Here is a 17,812-nt window from a genome sequence, read left to right on the forward strand (position 1 = left end):
GCGTTTGCGGGTGGTAACGGGAAAACCAGTCGCCCCCTAAATATATTGATATCAATTAAATTGTTGTAGTTCTTAGGCTCCGAATGGTAACTGCGGTTTGAACGGTGTGGGACAAGCGGTTTTACTGCAGTGCGGTTTTAACCCTTATAAAAACGTATAGATATATGGTATATGTAGAGATTTTTGTTACTATTAACTGCGGTGCAGGGCGGTTCGTAACATTCGAAGCTTAAAGTTATTAGTCAACTAAAAATTTAATACACTCAGATAGAAAAACTATTTGGTAAAAAAAAAACGGTTTGAAAAAAACTCTAAATTAAAATAGCTTAGTAAAAAAGTTTTTTTTTGGGTAATAAAATAACAGACAAATTCAAGAATTTCAGCTAAAGATGTAAATATATGTCGTTAAGAATGGATATCATCACACGACCAAGATGATGCAAACATACACAACATATGAAATTGTTGGTTGTAAAACTGTTTATGTTATAAATCTTTTATTTTGTAATATCATAATACATCCGATATAGAAAAATGTAAAGAAATTTTGGCAAAGTCCTTGTGTGGGTGTGTTATGTTCTATGTTACATGGAAACGGAAACGAATACGTGGAAGCGAAAGCGAGATTTTTAAAATGGTTAAAAAGCGGGTACGTATTGGAAGCGTATCCATATATATACATACATATATAAGATTTTTAAAAATCTAGAACTAAAAATTATATGATTTAAATTTAAAATAAAGCATTTATTCATTTATAATAATTTCTAAATGATTTCATATTAAAACTGTGAAAATACACATAAATTAAATTTAAAATAAATTATTATATTAATTATTTTTGATACTTTATAATTAATTGACATAATATATTTGAATATATGATTATTTTTATGAAAACCCTCAATGCATAAAAGATAATTTTTAGCGTTAATTTTAATATTTGTATATTTCTATTCTCTCTATTCAGTACTATTAAAATTTTGATTTTATATAAATTAAAACTATAATTTTATATTTTTATTGATATAAGACAGTGTGTTTTTTTTCTAAAGGAATGGAAGCGTGATTCAAAACAGAATCATAAGCTTCAAACATGTTTTTAAAAAAAATATTTTAGAAGCGTTTTGGAAGCGAGATTTTGTAAGCTTTCACAAGGTTTCGATTTCGATTCCGGTTCTAAAGCGGGAAGCGGACGTCCGACAAAGCTTCCGTGCAACGTAGTTAAAAAAAAAAGTCCTTGTGTGTTTTCTTTGGTTGAGTTTTTTTTTTGGTCACAGTTAAAATATTTTACAAAGATAGACGCAAAACAAATAAGGAAGATGGGCTTGTGAGTAAGGCCGACTTAAATCTAGCTTCAGTGTGTAAACCCGTTAAAGCTATTAGAAGCGACACTTCCGAGTGTATCGAAGAAACACGATACCAGTTTTCGCGAACTTAGGGTTCCGATCTTCTTCCCCCCCAATGGCCGACGAGACTCTTCCTCCGGCTGATCCCGTCGACATCCCCCTCCCCGAGAAGACCACCTCTCTCTCACCCCCTCCTCCGCCGCCGCAGCATGAACAAGAGCTGCAGGAACGGCAGCAAGAGGAGAAGCAGCCTCGCGAGAGAGATTCCCGCGAGCGCCGCGACGAGATAGATCTAGAGCGTCCGCCGAATCGCCGCGACCGTTCGCCCCCTCCTCCGCCCCGCAGGGATTACAAGAGGCGGCCTAGCGGGAGCCCTCCTCCGCCGTACAGAGGAGATAGGCGGCACTCTCCTCCTATGCGCCGCTCGCCTCCTCCTCCCAAGCGTTATAGGAGGGACGATAACGGCTATGATGGTCGCCGTGGCGGCGGCTATGGCCCACCTGATAGAAGGTAATCTTCTTCAATTGAAAGATCAACCTAAAGTTCGTTGTTGCTTGGCTCTAATCACTCACTTTTGGAATGATAGATTTGGATATGACTATGATCGTGAAATGGGAGGGAGGCCTGGTGGTTATGGTGATGATAGACCTCATGGCCGCTTTATGGGACGCCATCAAGGTGAGACAATCAGCATTAGTTCTATTTTACATCTTATTTTCTTGTTTAACAGTGACTATCGTTGCAAGTAATCAAACTTGTTTTGTGTAGACTGGGAGGGAGGTCGTGGACGCTATGGTGATGCATCTTATAGTGGAAATACTCAAAGGTTAGAGTTCTTCATCTTTGCTTTCTTGGCTTTGTTGTATTTATCCTATAGTGTTTTTTTTTTGGATATGGATTATTTCATTTAGTTAATGTGCTAAATAAGAGTTATGAACTGTGTATTGATGCTTTCTCCCATGAGGCGTGTATCTTTTCTTCCTTATAGCTCCAAAAAGTTTTAGAGTGAATATTTGAGACATATGCTGGATCATATTAGCTTACCAGAAAATTATTTCTCTAACATGTGATGTTGAAATCTATCATCTTGCTGTTTGAGTACGAGATAAAGCCATTATTTTATTCTCTTTGAACATTCCCTTGCTTTTTCAACAATTAACACGGTTGTATTTCCTTCATCCAGGGACGGATTGATGTCATACAAACAGTTTATCCAGGAGTTGGAAGATGATATACTGCCATCAGAAGCTGAAAGAAGGTATGTTTATAACTGCAACTTAGTCTTGGTGCTTCAGCAGTTGTCTTGTAAATGCTGCAGTGGTAACGTCTTGTTTCCTCTTGAAGGTATCAAGAATACAAGTCGGAGTATATCACAACCCAGAAACGTGTCTATTTTAACACTCACAAAGAGGAAGAATGGTGATTTCCACTATCTGTTCCATTTGTTTACCTTATTCTGGGAATTTTTGCTTATCTATTAACATGCTTATCTATGCTACACTTCCAGGTTGAAAGATAAGTATCATCCAACGAACTTACTAACTGTAATAGAAAAGTAAGTTCATGAACCATTTGTAGCAGTTTAATTTGGTGATAGCCTGTTTGGTATGATGATATACTGTACAGTGATATCTTGGTATTAAAGTATTTATATGTTCCTTTGAAAATTTCAGGAGGAATGAACTTGCACAGAAGGTAGCAAAGGATTTCATACTTAGTTTACAGAGCGGGAATCTAGATTTGTAAGATCATTATCCTTGTCCTCTACTCCGCATTTATTATTGTGATTGTTCTTTCATCTCCAAAAGCTCACAGTATTCCTTCGATCTGTTCCAGAGGTCCTGCAGCGACAGCATTGAATAAAGCTGGCCGCACCAGTGAGCCAAATTCTGAGGATGAAGCTGCTGGTGATGGTAAAAGAAGACCTGTTAAGCGGGAAAGTGCAGGGACTGATGTATTGGCCGCACCGAAAGCACCAAGCTTCACTTCTGATCCAAAGAGAATCCTAACTGACATTGAACAAACACAAGCCCTTGTGCGTAAGCTCGACGCTGAAAAAGGAATTAAGGAGAACGTTTTATCAGGTTCCGAAACTGAAAAGTCGGGTAGAGATAATGTGCACAGTGGTTCGACTGGTCCAGTTATAATTATAAGAGGTTTGACGTCGGTGAAAGGCCTTGAGGGTGTTGAATTACTTGACACCCTTGTCACATATCTCTGGCGAGTTCATGGTGTGGACTATTACGGAAAGCTTGAAACAAATGAAGCCAAGGGTATGCGGCATGTGAGAGCAGAAGCAAAAGGTTCTGATGCAAAAGGAGATGAGAGCGAAAATAAATTTGACTCTCATTGGCAAGAGAGGTTGAAAGGTCAAGATCCCTTGGAAGTGATGGCTGCCAAAGAGAAGCTAGAGGCTGCTGCTATTGAAGCTTTAGATCCACATGTCCGAAAGATTAGGGATGAGAAGTATGGTTGGAAATACGGTTGTGGAGCTAAAGGCTGCACGAAGCTGTTTCATGCTGCTGAATTTGTGCACAAGCATCTCAAGCTCAAACATGCTGAGCTTGTAGTGGACCAGACTGCCAAAGTGCGGGAAGAACTTTATTTTCAAAACTATATGAAGTATGTAGGCTTTCTTTCTTCTCTTGGATTCCTCTTTTGTCATTTCTGATTGCGTTGTAATGAAAACACTATTTGCCATTTGTAGTGACCCTAATGCTCCAGGAGGACAACCAGCCACGCAGCAACCTGGCCCGGTAAATGATCCTTTTTAATCAGTTGATAGAGTGTTGACTAGTTTGTAATTTCGGATTTGCTTCTAACGTGTTTTGTACAATTTTGGCAGAGAGATAGACCTATGATGAGACGTAAGCCAGGCATGGAGAACAGATTGAGGGATGATCGAGGTGGACGCAGAGAGCGTGCTTACGGAAATGACAGAAACGATAGATCAGAGGATCAACGGAGGGGTGATGGAAACGGTCCTGTTGATCCAAATCCGGAGGAAGGTGGTGGCTTCGAAGCATTTGGTGGGCAAGGCGGTTTTCAGGTTCCTCCCTACTCGGCTGATATGAATGCACCACCAATGCTGATGCCTGTTCCTGGTGCCGGGTAGGTCTAACAATGACCATTAACTCTCTCTCTCTCTCTCTCTCTCTCTCTCTCTCTCTCTCTCTCTCTCTCTCATGATCTTATATCATAAGAGAGCTAACCAGTGATCTGTAATATGATAATGTGGGCAGGCCACTAGGACCATTTGTACCAGCACCACCTGAGGTTGCGATGCAGATGTTCAGGGACCCGAGTGGACCCAACCCTTCTTTTGAAGGTGGGGGCAGAGGTGGACCAGCCCCTTTTCTGTTGTCTCCGGCCTTTAGACAGGATCCTAGACGTCTACGCAGGTATATAACATGGACATTGCTTTCATCTTTCCAATAAACATGGCTCAGCCTAAGAGTCGGTTAGTGACTATAAGAAGCTAATGTTATGAGAAAATGGTGGCAGCTACCAAGACCTAGATGCGCCAGAGGAAGAGGTGACCGTTATTGATTACAGGAGCTTGTAGACAGAGGAGAGAGAGAGAGAGAGAGAGAGAGTGGGATGCCCGGTCTAGCCAGCCGATTGGAACAATCTACATGCTCTTTGATGATGTCTGTATCTTTTCTTTCTTGTTTCCACCTAATTTTTACTCAGTGAAGTCGTAAGATACGCACTCTATATATTTTTGTTGATTGCTTTTCATGTGCTTTAGTTATCGTTTACTTATACTCATTTTCTACTTCTGTTTTCATGTTCTATTCATATGAGAATAATATTTACTTCTGTGTGACCGTTAAACAAATCTACGTTGCACTCAAAACGAATGGGTTCGCCAATGTCTTACAAAGAAGGATAGATATACACTTCAAAGGACAAGTTCCTCTGCACTTCTCACCTACCTTCTCTCTCGACACATAACTGAATTGAGCTCTCTGCTCCGTTGTCTGGTGGTGCTCGTTTGGATCGTCCACTCTTTGTTCGCTTGTAGATTCAATCATGTCACGCGACCAGACACTATAACAAATATGGCTTGATTTGAACATAGATGGTCGCCGGAAGATGTTACTGATAACAATTTGACCATTAATCCAACAAGATCTAGACTGAATTATCCTGAAGTTTTTCCGTATTTGATGCTTGGTGGGTATCCCAGAAACGTTCAACTGCCAAAGGGAACTGTTGATAACATTCATGAATTTAAATGGTCTATGTTTTCTAGCAGCTTCAACTTCCAACTTAAAACGATCTGAACAACAACCAACTTCAGAAACAACTATATGATCTTGGGTAACAATCCAGCCATTCGCTAAAAAATTGTCTAACTTCTTGCAACAAATAAGTATCTCTTCTAACTGCACCAAGTAAAAGGAGGTCCATGAAATTTTAGACGAACATCGAACAATCTATCACCAAGTTTTGAAAAACCAACATTCCTAATCATTGCAGTTTTGAATGCTCTTCTCATTTTAGAATTACAATCTCCACAAACCACTCAAAAGGTTTATTTTGTAAACAACAAGGAATCATGGCGACTGTGTATACCATCCTATAAAACTCCCTTGCAGTAGCAAAAAAAAAAAAAACCTCATCTCTTCCTTTCAATAATCCAGAGTAAATGATCATTTGAACACTTGAATACTAGCGTTTGCCTAACATTTTATCTCACTATCACCCAAATGTAACCCACCATAGTTCACAGAACACTTCCTTTTATTTTTATTCATCTTCATTTCACAATCAACACCACTTGCTCTCACCGACATCCGGTAAAACGGTACACTTAAACCTTTTTTTTTTTTGGAACACTTACTTAAACCTTTAGAACAGTTTTTTTGTGTGTCACATAACCTTATACAGTTATACTTACTGTTTTAGTTAAAAAAAGACAAGTTGCCTAAATGTTATTTCGAAATAACACTTCATTCACAAAGAGACAAAGACAGTGCTTTTCTGTTTTTTTTTTCACTTTAAAGTTACTTGTCCATAAAATATACAAAATTAATTTCTAATTCTAACATCATTGAGTGCAGCTCAGATCTAATCAGATCCCACCAACAATGCTCAAAGCCAACATTCTCACAGGCCTTCTCCTCCTCTTCACTCTCTCCTCCGCGCAGACCCCTCCGGCACCAGAACCAGTGGCCGCAGATGGACCTTCTTCTCCGACGAACTGTCTAGTGAGTATGCTAAACGTATCAGACTGTCTCTCGTACGTTCAGGTAGGGAGTACTGAGACTAAGCCAGAAGCTGCCTGTTGCCCTGAGCTTGCTGGGATGGCTCAAAGCTCCCCCGAGTGCGTCTGTAATCTTCTCGGCAGCGGCGCATCGCCGCGTTTCGGAGTTAAGCTTGATAAGCAGAGAGCTGAGGAACTCTCTTCAATTTGCGGTGTGAAAGCCCCATCACCTAGTCTGTGTTCAGGTACATTTTACTCATTACGTGCACCGACTTTTTCTATGTTATTGGACCGTACGATCCAGTTGAATTCAATCGAACGGCCTCAGTTCACTAGTTACTTTAGTTGAGCACAAGTAAAGCATATATGATTGTGATTTGTGGACTAGTCCCTATCTCTCGTAAATTATTTATATTTTCACCTTGTCAAATATTTTTTTTGTTTGTTTTTGGAAATAACTATAAAATTAAATTTTAACAGAGAATTTTACTTACTCCAAAAAGATTCACTGCAGCTGAAATGTATCTATATCACATCCTTATGATGATGATGAATTGATGATGGATGGTTCTACTTATATCTTTTTCTAGAAATTAAATCCTAAATCTCATGATATAAAGATATTAACTAGATTTTGACCCGTGCAACCGCACGGGTGTTTGTTTTCACTTTTCTATACATAAATTATTGTTCTAGAACATAAGTGGTATATATTTTTAATGTTAATCATATACTTAAATATTTATATAACTATTTCAAATACAATAATTTTATAATTTACATGTTATAATTAATTAGTTGTTTAAACCTTATGTATTTGCCACTTCTTATTATATATTTATCTTATTGTATTTTCATGTAGTTATTAAGCAAATTAATATATTCATGAGAAAATATATTTAAAAGATATTTTGTATTTAATTTATGCTAAATTCTGACCCGTATTTCAAAACTGGATTTCTTTTTACCAATATTTTTATGCTTATTCATTTTAGATAATTTATTATTGTATATATAAAAGTGTAAGATATGTTAATTTTTAGACAAGTATTATATAGTTTGTTAATTTTAAGCCGTTCTATCATCATATTATATTTGAAATAAATAGTTTATATTTATGAAAATAAAATTTATAAATTTATCAATTGAATATAATTTTATCATATTTATTTTAGTATAATAATTATATTTTAACATGATCATGACTATAAAAGTAGACAAAATAGGATATAATTTATTTATTTTCATTTCTAAACGATAACTTAAAATACATTAAGTTATTGTTTAAATATTACACAGATTTATTAGAATTTTTAAAATATAATATATGAATATATATTATATTTAAAATGAAAATATATTATGATTAAAGTAGTTACAAAGATTTTATATTATTAACTTTAAAGAAATACATGTTAATTTTTATACATGTATTATATAGTTTGATAATGTTAACTCATCTTACCAACATATTAGATTTTATTTTTGAACATAAATATTTTATAATTACGAAAATATAATATATAAATTTAATACAATTTTATTATATTTAGCTCAATATAATAATTTTAATTTAATATGATTGATTATGATTATATAATAACTAAAATATTATAGATTTTTTTTTATTTTTCATTTTATATAACTGAATATATTAATGTATAATAATATTTTAAACTAATTTCGAAATTAGTGAAAATATTTAAATATAATTTTGAAAATGAAGATCTTGTAAAAATCTTTTTAAACAGATTTGTTAGAATTTTAAAATAAATATATTTATATTTAAAATGAAAAGATATCAAAAGATACTATGATTAAAATATTTTAAAACTTATATTTATTATTAGTCTGAATTAAAATATAGTATGAATTTCTATGAATAGGTCCATTAGGTCCATTTTTAAAAAAAATCACACATGAATCAAGGTTGTGACTTCTGTTTTAATATATAGGATTAGCTATATATCTACTACCGTGACTTCCACAATTTTAAACTTTCAACCTTTGTATGAAAAATGTAGTTTTACCAAAAAAAATGTAGTTTTACTAAAATACATTCATTCTCAAATTAAATTTGTTTTGTTAGAAAGAAATTGTCCAATAATTGTTATTTTCGTGGTTAATAGTTCTGGGTTTTCCGACCATATCTCCAGCCGGAAGTGAAGATTCATCATCTGCAGGTTAGATTTATTATCTTCCTTTATAAAATGTCTAAAGGAGGCCCCGATATCTACATTGTCAGTTTTATTTCCATTTATGTCTACAAGAATTAACTTAATGCTATTAATTTTGAATATCTCTTGATAGCATTAACTTAATGCCATTAAGTGGTTAAACTTTCAGGTTCTGAAGGATCCGAAAAAGATAAGAAAAACGGAGGCATGCCCACTAAAGATTATGGATTAGCTTTCAACTCTCTTATGTTGGCCTTGTTCACGATTTTTTCTTTATACTGATTATTACAAAGTCATGCAGCATATATTCAAATCATTATCGTTTGTATCTTCTCCCTTTGTGATTCGTTGTAACTTGTAAGAATCTTATTATGTGTGGTTCTTATAGAACTTGAGTTATTTTGCACCCGAAAAAACTTGAATTCTATTTTTTTTGGCTCAACTACAATTTTTACTAACCAAATAGGATTACATGATTCTGATTTCACGGAGATTAAACTACACATACAATGAAGTTGTGATCTAATATCACATATGAACACATAGTTCAATTCTGCGCCACCCAAATCAATACTCCATTGTATTTTCACCTGATGAGAGCAAGCTAACTCTATACAAAATAAACCGCATCTTAGACCACCTAAATTGACCAATTGATACGACAAATCTAAAACTCGACAATAAACAAAGCTAACACCAGATTACAATTCGGCTCATGACATTGGACACATAAAGATTAAAGTGACAGACCGGCCCAACATCTCATCACCTTGCGGCACAAATCCGGTGATAACCCGTCGAGGTTCAGAATACCTCCTTAGCCAAGAACCGGGAAGAACCGTGTGACAAACCGTGACCGGATTAAAGTTAAGGTTTACAATGGCGTGAGGTGTCACCGCCGGAATGAGATAGGAATCGTTGCCGACGGTGGGATGTGAACCTTCACCGCGTACCCACTGTAGAGCTCACCTTCTGGTATACCCCTCCGGTGAAGCAAGACCCTACAATGCGTCTTCCTCGAGAACCGGGGACCAGAACCATCTTCACAAACCGTCGCACCACACCTATGTTTCACCCACCGTCACACCAGGCCGTAGATCTAAGATGGATGAGATCTCCCACTGAGCCATGTGCCATCGCCGTGAGAGGAGCGCCGAAGTAAAAAATGGAAAATTGACTCGTCGGCTCCTCTCAGCTCTAAAAGCCAACCTGCTCTGCTTCCACCTTCCTTCGACTCACAGCTCCTCCAAGAATGCCATGAGATGACTCTTATGACCACACAAGTCTTCGGAGTCACCCCGACAAACAAGAGCAACACGTATCTCGTCTTAGAGTTGGGTTGGAGTGGAGAAGGCAAAAGAAAAAAGAGGAATAAGGGTAAGAGAGGATCCTCCGGCGCCGGACGGCTTCGGAAGCCCGACCGAAGATGGATGATTCAGACTCTTTGTATTCTACAGATGGAACATAGGTTCTATAGAGAGATGAGTTCAGTTATCTTTATATCGTTAAATTTGGATTGTGGATGTTTATTTATAAATATATATCTATTTTTCCAATGAAATTCAGTAACTACAAATTGTGAAGAAAAGTATTTTATAACTCTCGGCCACTCACGATTAATGGAACTCCCACAAGCGTTCATTTGACATGTGGCCTCAGGCGATAGTCAGGTGTATTATTTTTTTAAAGACTCGAATTTTTTTTATTAACCATGTAATCACCACATGAGTGTTTTCATGTTCTTTAACCTCACTCACACGACGAATCACTTTTCGAGATGTCATACATTTTTCTATTACTCCAAATTAGACATGCATAACTTTGTGCTTTTTCAGGACGTGTGACCGATCATTCAATATAAATTTTTTTAACCATAATTTCATTAGTCTTCTTTTTTTTTTTTGGAACATTTCATTAGTCTTCACATAATCTATTTGATATACATGATTTGCTTAATATATACTCCTTTTATTTTGCAAAGAGTGTTACTTTCAAACTTTTCACACATATTAAAAATGATTGAAATGTATTTATCTTTTGATTAATTACATATATTCAACCAATAGTATTTGAGATAAAAAAAATTAATAATAAAATTAATATTTTTGTAATTAATATTAAACTCAAATTGCATTAGAATTCTAAAAATCAATATTTATATAATAAGATAAAATGTTAAAATGAGACTATTAAAAAAACAGAGGAGTATTGTCTAATCTGCTTTCACCATTTAGAACCTTGATATTAACATTAGTTACTAGTGTGAATATTCATATATTCTCTATAATACTCTCCTCTCATTGCTCATTGCACATAATACACTGAAAATAATGGCTCGAACTCAAAAAATATTTTTGAAATACTAATCAATGCAAGCTTTCAAATGTTAATTAAAACAAAAAATTTATTAGAAGTCGTTAACTAAACTAGAAATTATCATAATCATTATGTTAGAGGTCTTTGGTTCAAATGAGCGTTTAGATGAAACTAATACTTCATAAGGTAGTTCCGTGGCCACATCTAGTACTTTAAAAAAAAACTACATGCACGAAGATTAAAAAAGATAATTCATCAACTCTTCATAAAGATATCTATGGTTTACATAACCATATCCCTTATACACATCATATACCTCCTCATACATGAATGAATACATGATAATCCTCTCCAACGAAGACCCACATATATAAAAGTAATAAAACAATTTTGTTTGTTTTGTTACCTGTCTTTTCAAACTCTATTTTGATTTTTTTTTGTTTCACTTATCAAATAATGTAAGGTCCTATCTTAGCTAGCAATTCGACAAAATAAAAAAACTCAATCAGACAGATAGTAAGCTGAGAAAAGAAGAAATTCAGAAGCAAAACAAATGGTAGGTTCTTGAGGGGAAGAGAAGTCCAAAATCACTTTCTTCCAAAAATCACTCACGTCACGTGTGTGGCCCAACCCATACAAAAGAAATAACAATTATTTTATTTTATAATTGTATATATCTAAGTTTAGAGAAAAAAGAAAACAATATATCCTCTCCGATATTTCCTGTACTTCCATTTTTATCTCGAATTCGTTACTTTTCTATATCTTTTTTTCTTTCACTTCGTCGGAAAATTCCAGCCAATCTCGAAAATCAACACACGAACAGCTGTTTCCGTAATTCCGTATCCTATTTTTACTTTTCATCCACCCATTATTTTATTTTTTTAATTCATCGTCATGATCTCATTGCAAAACATAACCAGAATTAATGAAGCAATTCTCACTAGATTCTATTTTCTCTGAGACGGTTATCTCGTTTGCAATCTGAAGATCACTTTTCTCTCTTTGTGTTTCGTTATGATACTGCAATCGCCGTTATTGGCATCGGAACAAAGAACCTCTCTGCCGACGATGAGCAAACACGCGGAGAGGAGAAAAGTAGGAGAGGTAGCGGGGGGAGCGGCGGCGGAGTGTGCGGCGGTGTGGTGCTGCTGCCCTTGCGCGGTGGTGAACCTCGTCGTTCTCGCCGTGTACAGGGTTCCCGCGGCGGTTTGCAAGAAAGCGTGGAGACGAAGCAAACGGCGGCGTTTTATGACGACAAAACGGCACGGTTTGCTTGCGGAAGGGAGTCAGAGCACCGTGCACGCTAGATTGAAGGAGGAAGATCCAACGGCTGAGATTATTGTTTTCGAAGAAAGTGCAGTGAATGTGAATGTGAATGTGAATGGGGAGTTAAACGACGTTACGGTGCTTGAGGGTGAAATGTTGGAACGGTTTTACGGGACGGGGTTTTGGAGAAGCTTGTCAAAGCGGAACACGTGATAACCAATTCTTTGCAAAAAATAATACAGTAGCAATTAATTATCTAATTTGATAATATATATGTGTAGCAAATGTGGCTTTAGTTATCATGTGGGTGTGTGTGAATGAATAGAAGTAAGTAAGAGTTATTAACACTTCTGGGCAGTTTTATGTTTTTATTTACATTGGAAGGCAGTTAATGTTACTAGGGTAGTTTTTCATGTGAAAAGTCATTATTTATCCTTGAAAAAGATTACTCCCCCTTAACTATTGAATTTGGCGCTGGTTTGTAGATTGGTTTGGTTACTGATTTTGAAATTCGAAATTAAAATAGGGCCCACATCTTTTTACCCTAGTTTTATTGTGTAGTTTATTTCTATTGGTTGTTATTTCACGGGAATAAATTTTTACCAAGGAGAGAGAGAAATTGAAAACGCAGTGTTGCCGGAGAAGATGGATACCGACGACGGCGGAGGCGGATCCGATAAATGCCGTAGAAGTGTGAAGAAGACGAAGGCCACCGTAGACAATGACGGCGGGAGCAAATTACGTCGGAGAAGCTCAAGGAAGACGACGAACTTGACGGCGACGGAAGCCAACAAACGGCCGATTGCTGCCCAGAAACAAGCCACAGAGGGTAAGCAAGTAAAAGTGTGGTGTTTTCTTTTTTGGATCGGTGGATTCAAGTAAAAGTGTGGTGTTTTCTTTTTCAATGAAACTGTTAATTTGCTTTTGTATAACCTTCTCAATCGCATGTATGGATTCAAGAGAATGTTTTGTTATTTTTTAGGAATTGAAGGACATGTAACTTAGTACTAAAGCTGTACACATACGGTTTCCTAATAAACATGACGATTTACAATCAATCAGGAGTGAATTTAGTCAGTGTGCATGTGTACGAGTAGTTGAGTAGTCTGCAAGAGTGAATTTAGTCGGTGTACATGTGCATGTGAGCCGGGGCCAGCGATATGTGAGACAATAGGTGTTGTCGAATTCAGTTGGTGTACATGTGTACGTACAGATGGTGTGGCTTTGTGTGCTTAATAAAACAGCTTAAATCCCCCGAACGTGTACGTGTGTATGAGGCATGAAAGGCTGTACATGCCGCAGAAGTAGCTTCGTTGCGTTTGGTTGATATTTATAGTTGCACACGCACATAGCAGTACGTGATAGTGGTGTACACGATTTATAGTGGTACACGCAAAAGACTTCGTAACAACTTGTTAGTAAGTTGTACGAGTAGATGTGTACGAGTAAATTGGTAGTCTTGACAGGTGAATACAGTAGGTGTCCATGTGCATGAGGACATTTCCCCTTGATATTTGAGACAATAGATGGAGAGTCCGGTCTGTACATGTGTACGAGGAGGTGAATGACCCTGACTGTACACAAGAGAGTAGTATCCTTGCGTTTGGTAATGATCTCGGAGGAGTACATGACATTTTTAAGAAGTGTAAAAGTAGATGGGATATTAGGGAAATGAGGAACTTAATTTGTGTACATGATTTATATGTGTACATGTGTACATGGTACTGATCTCGGAATAGATGTACATGTGCACATACGTTTTAGTTAGATGTACATGACATACGAGTAGATGTGTACGAATAGATTGGTAGTCTTTACAGGTGAATACAGTAGGTGTCCATGTGCATGGGGACATTTCCCCTTGATATTTGAGACAGTAGACGGAGAGTACAGTCTGTACACGTATACGAGGAGTTAAATGACCCTGACTGTACACGAGAGAGTAGTATCCTTGCGAGTAGTATCCTTGCGTTTGGGAATGATCTCGGAGGAGTACATGACATTTTTTAAGAAGTGTGAAAGTAGATGGGATATTGGGGGAATGAGGAACTTAATTTGTGTACATGATTTATATGTGTACATGCGTACATGGGACTGATCTCCGAATAGATGTACATGTGCACATACATGTTAGTTAGAAGGTGGAGATCTTTTCATAGGGGTTGTGTGTACGAAGTTTAATGGTGGTAGTAGAGTGAAAGAGAATTAAAATGTGTTGCTTGGAGATAATAGAATTAAAACAATCAAGCATCTTCCAAACAGCTAGCATAAGTTGCAATCCAAAAAGAAACAAAATAGTTGTTGATGGGTGAAGAGTTGTTGATTTGAGGAGTCAAAAAGAGACAAAAGCAGTTACAATCTAAAAGAGACAAAAGTGGTCGACCATGGAGAACGGTGGATGAATAGGGTTTCAGCTTTGGGAATGTGACAGCAAAATGGAAAACGTAGAAAGAAGGAAGATGAGATTGACTTTTGCATCAACATGCAATATTGGCCATAGATGAACAAATGAAAAAAAATAAATCCAAGGGCTGAAAAAAGAGACAGATATCAGTCTTGTCAATAAAAAGCATATTAAATCTGGGCCGTCTATGGAGTTTGTGGATCAACGACTGAAGACAACTCCCGCTAAAAACAAAATTTAGTTAGCAAGTAGGTTAGTTAACACATAACTAGTTAGTTAGGCAAAAAGAAAGCTGTTACTCGAAACTATGTGAGGAGCAGAAACTGTCTTTTTATGATATAAAAAAGACAAAACTGTCTTTTGGTGTAATTGTTCCTAGAAGTAACATAACCGCATGATATTTTCGTCGTTTTCACTTTCTTCTATCTAAATACAAATTCTTTCGCTGATAAGATACTGGCCAAAAACTTCATATGAACACGTAATCAATAAACAACTTTTTTTTACGACAAAATTAGAATTTTATTAACTAGAATGAACATAGTCAGAGTACAAACTTGGGTTTATCCATGAAAGTGGATATAACGATAATTTATATAAAGTTCATTAGGTGGACCTTTACTAATAAATAAGTTAGACCTAGGGATTTGGGTATCAGAAGAATATTTAGAATATAGGAAAATTAGTACCGATAGGATAATTCTAAATTTTGGATTGGATTCAATACTTGTCGAATCTGGATATTTTTGGTATATCCAAATAAACCGATTTTTTTCCGATTCCAGTTCGAATTAACTTATTATAATCCAAATGTATAGAAAAATAACTCATTTGATCTGAAATACCCGATTGGATCTGGTTTTTTATACCAAGTGTGTCCAAAAATATCTATAAGTAACTAAAAATAACTAAAAATATCTAAAATATCCGATTTATCCAAAATAATTAATATATTTCAAATTTTAATTATAATTTTTAATATTTGAATTATTATAAGTATTAATATAACTAATATATCTATATATAATATTTACACTTCAGATATTTTTGGATATCCGTAATTTTTGGATCTGGTTCTTTGGATATAGGAAATCATGTACCATTCAGATATCTATGTCGAATCGGATTCAGTTTGGTACTTGAAATTTTGGTTCGGAACTTTAGATCCAGATAATTTGCCCATGCCTCAAATAAGGTGCAATATTGTAAAATTTTCGAAGGAAATGATAAGAGACTGAATTGAATTTTGTATCCCATAACCAAATATCGCATAACAGGTTATGGACAATAATGTCTCGTTGGTTGTTATGAATATTACTAATCAGAAGTTCAGAATCTCTTTCAAAAATAACTTGTGAAAACTCAGTACTCTATGTTGATTGCATTGCGAAAACGAAGGCTATTGCCTCTGCTTCCAAAAGTAAATTTGTTGTACATCCGTATGCTGATCCCCATAATTGTGTAACTCCATAGTTGTTGCGGATTATCCAACCACAGTGAACTTGTTGGGTATTTAAATTATAAGCAGCATTATAACTGCATTTTAGAATTTCATTCGGTGGACGACTCCAAGTAGAGTATGATGATAATTGTCATGCCGTCTTGCTTCCTTTGGTTGATTCAATATGGCATAAGAAATCCATTTTCCAACATCATTAAGACCATACTGAACAGTGTTATGTATTGATATCTTTTGTCTCCTGAATAACAGAGTATTTCTCGATTTTTTTTTTTTTGAATTGAATGTTAAATTTAATTCAAAAGAAAAAATACCTTTTACAACTTTTCATATTATGTTTTTGAAAATGTAAAAATACTAAGGATAAAAAATAAGTTTATATCCCAACTCTCTTGACTCAAACCACATGGTCATACCATCTTCATAGTCTCTATCACCCCTCCTACGGATAACAGTAAACTGATTCCTCATAGCCTTATCCAACCTCTTGATCAAAACTGGTGCGGTAACAGCAGATTCCCCATGTCTCCTCTTATTCCTCTCCCTCCAAAGTGTATGAACTGTTAACTGAAGGGCATATCTCACAGGGAATAGCTTAACTTTATCCCAACTCGAGTCAGTTTTAAGTCGAGTAATCCTTCCCCAGCGGTCTGTGTAAGGATCGTCCATAACCCCCTTCATGAGAGCTTCCCATACCTGTGAAGAGTATGAGCATTCAAAGAACAGGTGCGTTAGAGTCTCCAAGGGCTCATTGCAGAAAATGCAGGACACATCGCCATTAGTATTCCAGCATTTCATTCTCTCCCCTGTTGCCAATCTTCCACGCATAGCAATCCAAGTGACAAAAGCATATTTAGGTGTCGCATGCTTGAACCAAACAGCTTTATACCAGTCACACAAGATATGATTTTCTCTAATGTTAATCCAAGTTTCCTTTGTAGAGAAACTTCTCTTGAATTTACCTTTCCCATTTTTCCACATTGAGACATCATCAGCTTGAGTCCAAGTTCCTTTAAACTTCTCTATCTCCAGCTCAATCCTATTAAGCATAGGCACTCTGTGATGCCTTCTTCTATGATTTCTACATTCCTCCACTGTTGCATTAATTGATATACCCATGTCAATATAGCTTCCATCACATTATTTCTCGATTTCTAAGTTCGCCATAAAATCCAAAATAGCAACTGTTGTTGTTTGATTGTTAGGTTAGTGTTGGTGAATACCAACCAGGAAAGATATTTTTTCCTCGAAAATAAACAGCTTAAAATGCTACATTTGGTAAAATATATCTTTGAAGAGGGTCTGAATTTGCCGCATGCATAACGCGTAGCGAACAGAGAAAAAAACTAAGAAAATAACCTTTTTGAAAACGAAAACAACTCTACAATGTAATGACTTAGAGTGACCACCTAAATTTAATCAATAACTTTGCAGAATAAGTTTTTATGAAAACTTTGTTGAACAAACATATATCTAACTTATGAATAGTCACGTTTTTTTTTCGCTCGTTGTTTTTTTTAAAGAGATAACTATAATAGAGATTGGTAGCTATATACCATACTGAATAAGGAAAAATTAACTATGTGAAAATACTTTGTGCTATTTGAATTTATCTTTATGTTGTTT

The 17,812-nt window shown here is 35.9% G+C and overlaps 4 protein-coding genes and 1 long non-coding RNA gene across 5 annotated transcripts; 3 read left to right on the forward strand and 2 right to left on the reverse strand.

Moving 5' to 3' along the window:
• The first annotated feature begins 1,371 nt into the window (after positions 1 to 1,371).
• On the forward strand, positions 1,372 to 5,163 carry LOC103829649 (serrate RNA effector molecule). The gene is made up of 12 exons (XM_009105330.3): positions 1,372 to 1,859; positions 1,936 to 2,027; positions 2,118 to 2,175; positions 2,533 to 2,607; positions 2,694 to 2,768; positions 2,857 to 2,904; positions 3,023 to 3,091; positions 3,186 to 3,971; positions 4,057 to 4,105; positions 4,195 to 4,460; positions 4,592 to 4,750; positions 4,854 to 5,163. The coding sequence occupies exons 1-12, from the start codon at positions 1,465 to 1,467 to the stop codon at positions 4,912 to 4,914; spliced, it is 2,133 nt and encodes a 710-aa protein (XP_009103578.2). The 5' UTR covers positions 1,372 to 1,464; the 3' UTR covers positions 4,915 to 5,163.
• Positions 4,964 to 6,435, reverse strand: LOC117126592. The gene is made up of 2 exons (XR_004449242.1): positions 6,205 to 6,435; positions 4,964 to 6,174 (listed from the first exon to the last, which is right to left on the reverse strand). It is a non-coding gene; the product is annotated as an uncharacterized LOC117126592 (long non-coding RNA).
• Positions 6,248 to 9,168, forward strand: LOC103829650 (xylogen-like protein 11). Its single transcript, XM_009105331.3, has 3 exons — positions 6,248 to 6,806; positions 8,691 to 8,744; positions 8,908 to 9,168. The coding sequence occupies exons 1-3, from the start codon at positions 6,446 to 6,448 to the stop codon at positions 9,018 to 9,020; spliced, it is 528 nt and encodes a 175-aa protein (XP_009103579.1). The 5' UTR covers positions 6,248 to 6,445; the 3' UTR covers positions 9,021 to 9,168.
• A 238-nt stretch (positions 9,169 to 9,406) lies between these two features.
• On the forward strand, positions 9,407 to 14,571 carry LOC103829651. The gene has a single exon (XM_033275015.1). It carries the CDS (start codon positions 12,072 to 12,074, stop codon positions 12,534 to 12,536), a length of 465 nt encoding a protein of 154 aa, XP_033130906.1. The 5' UTR covers positions 9,407 to 12,071; the 3' UTR covers positions 12,537 to 14,571.
• On the reverse strand, positions 12,923 to 17,305 carry LOC103829897. The gene is made up of 2 exons (XM_009105582.2): positions 16,603 to 17,305; positions 12,923 to 13,128 (listed from the first exon to the last, which is right to left on the reverse strand). The coding sequence occupies exons 1-2, from the start codon at positions 17,303 to 17,305 to the stop codon at positions 12,923 to 12,925; spliced, it is 909 nt and encodes a 302-aa protein (XP_009103830.2).
• Between the last annotated feature and the right edge of the window lie 507 nt (positions 17,306 to 17,812).

Source organism: Brassica rapa, chromosome A07, assembly GCF_000309985.2.
Source record: "Brassica rapa cultivar Chiifu-401-42 chromosome A07, CAAS_Brap_v3.01, whole genome shotgun sequence".
NCBI classification, from domain to species: domain Eukaryota; kingdom Viridiplantae; phylum Streptophyta; class Magnoliopsida; order Brassicales; family Brassicaceae; genus Brassica; species Brassica rapa.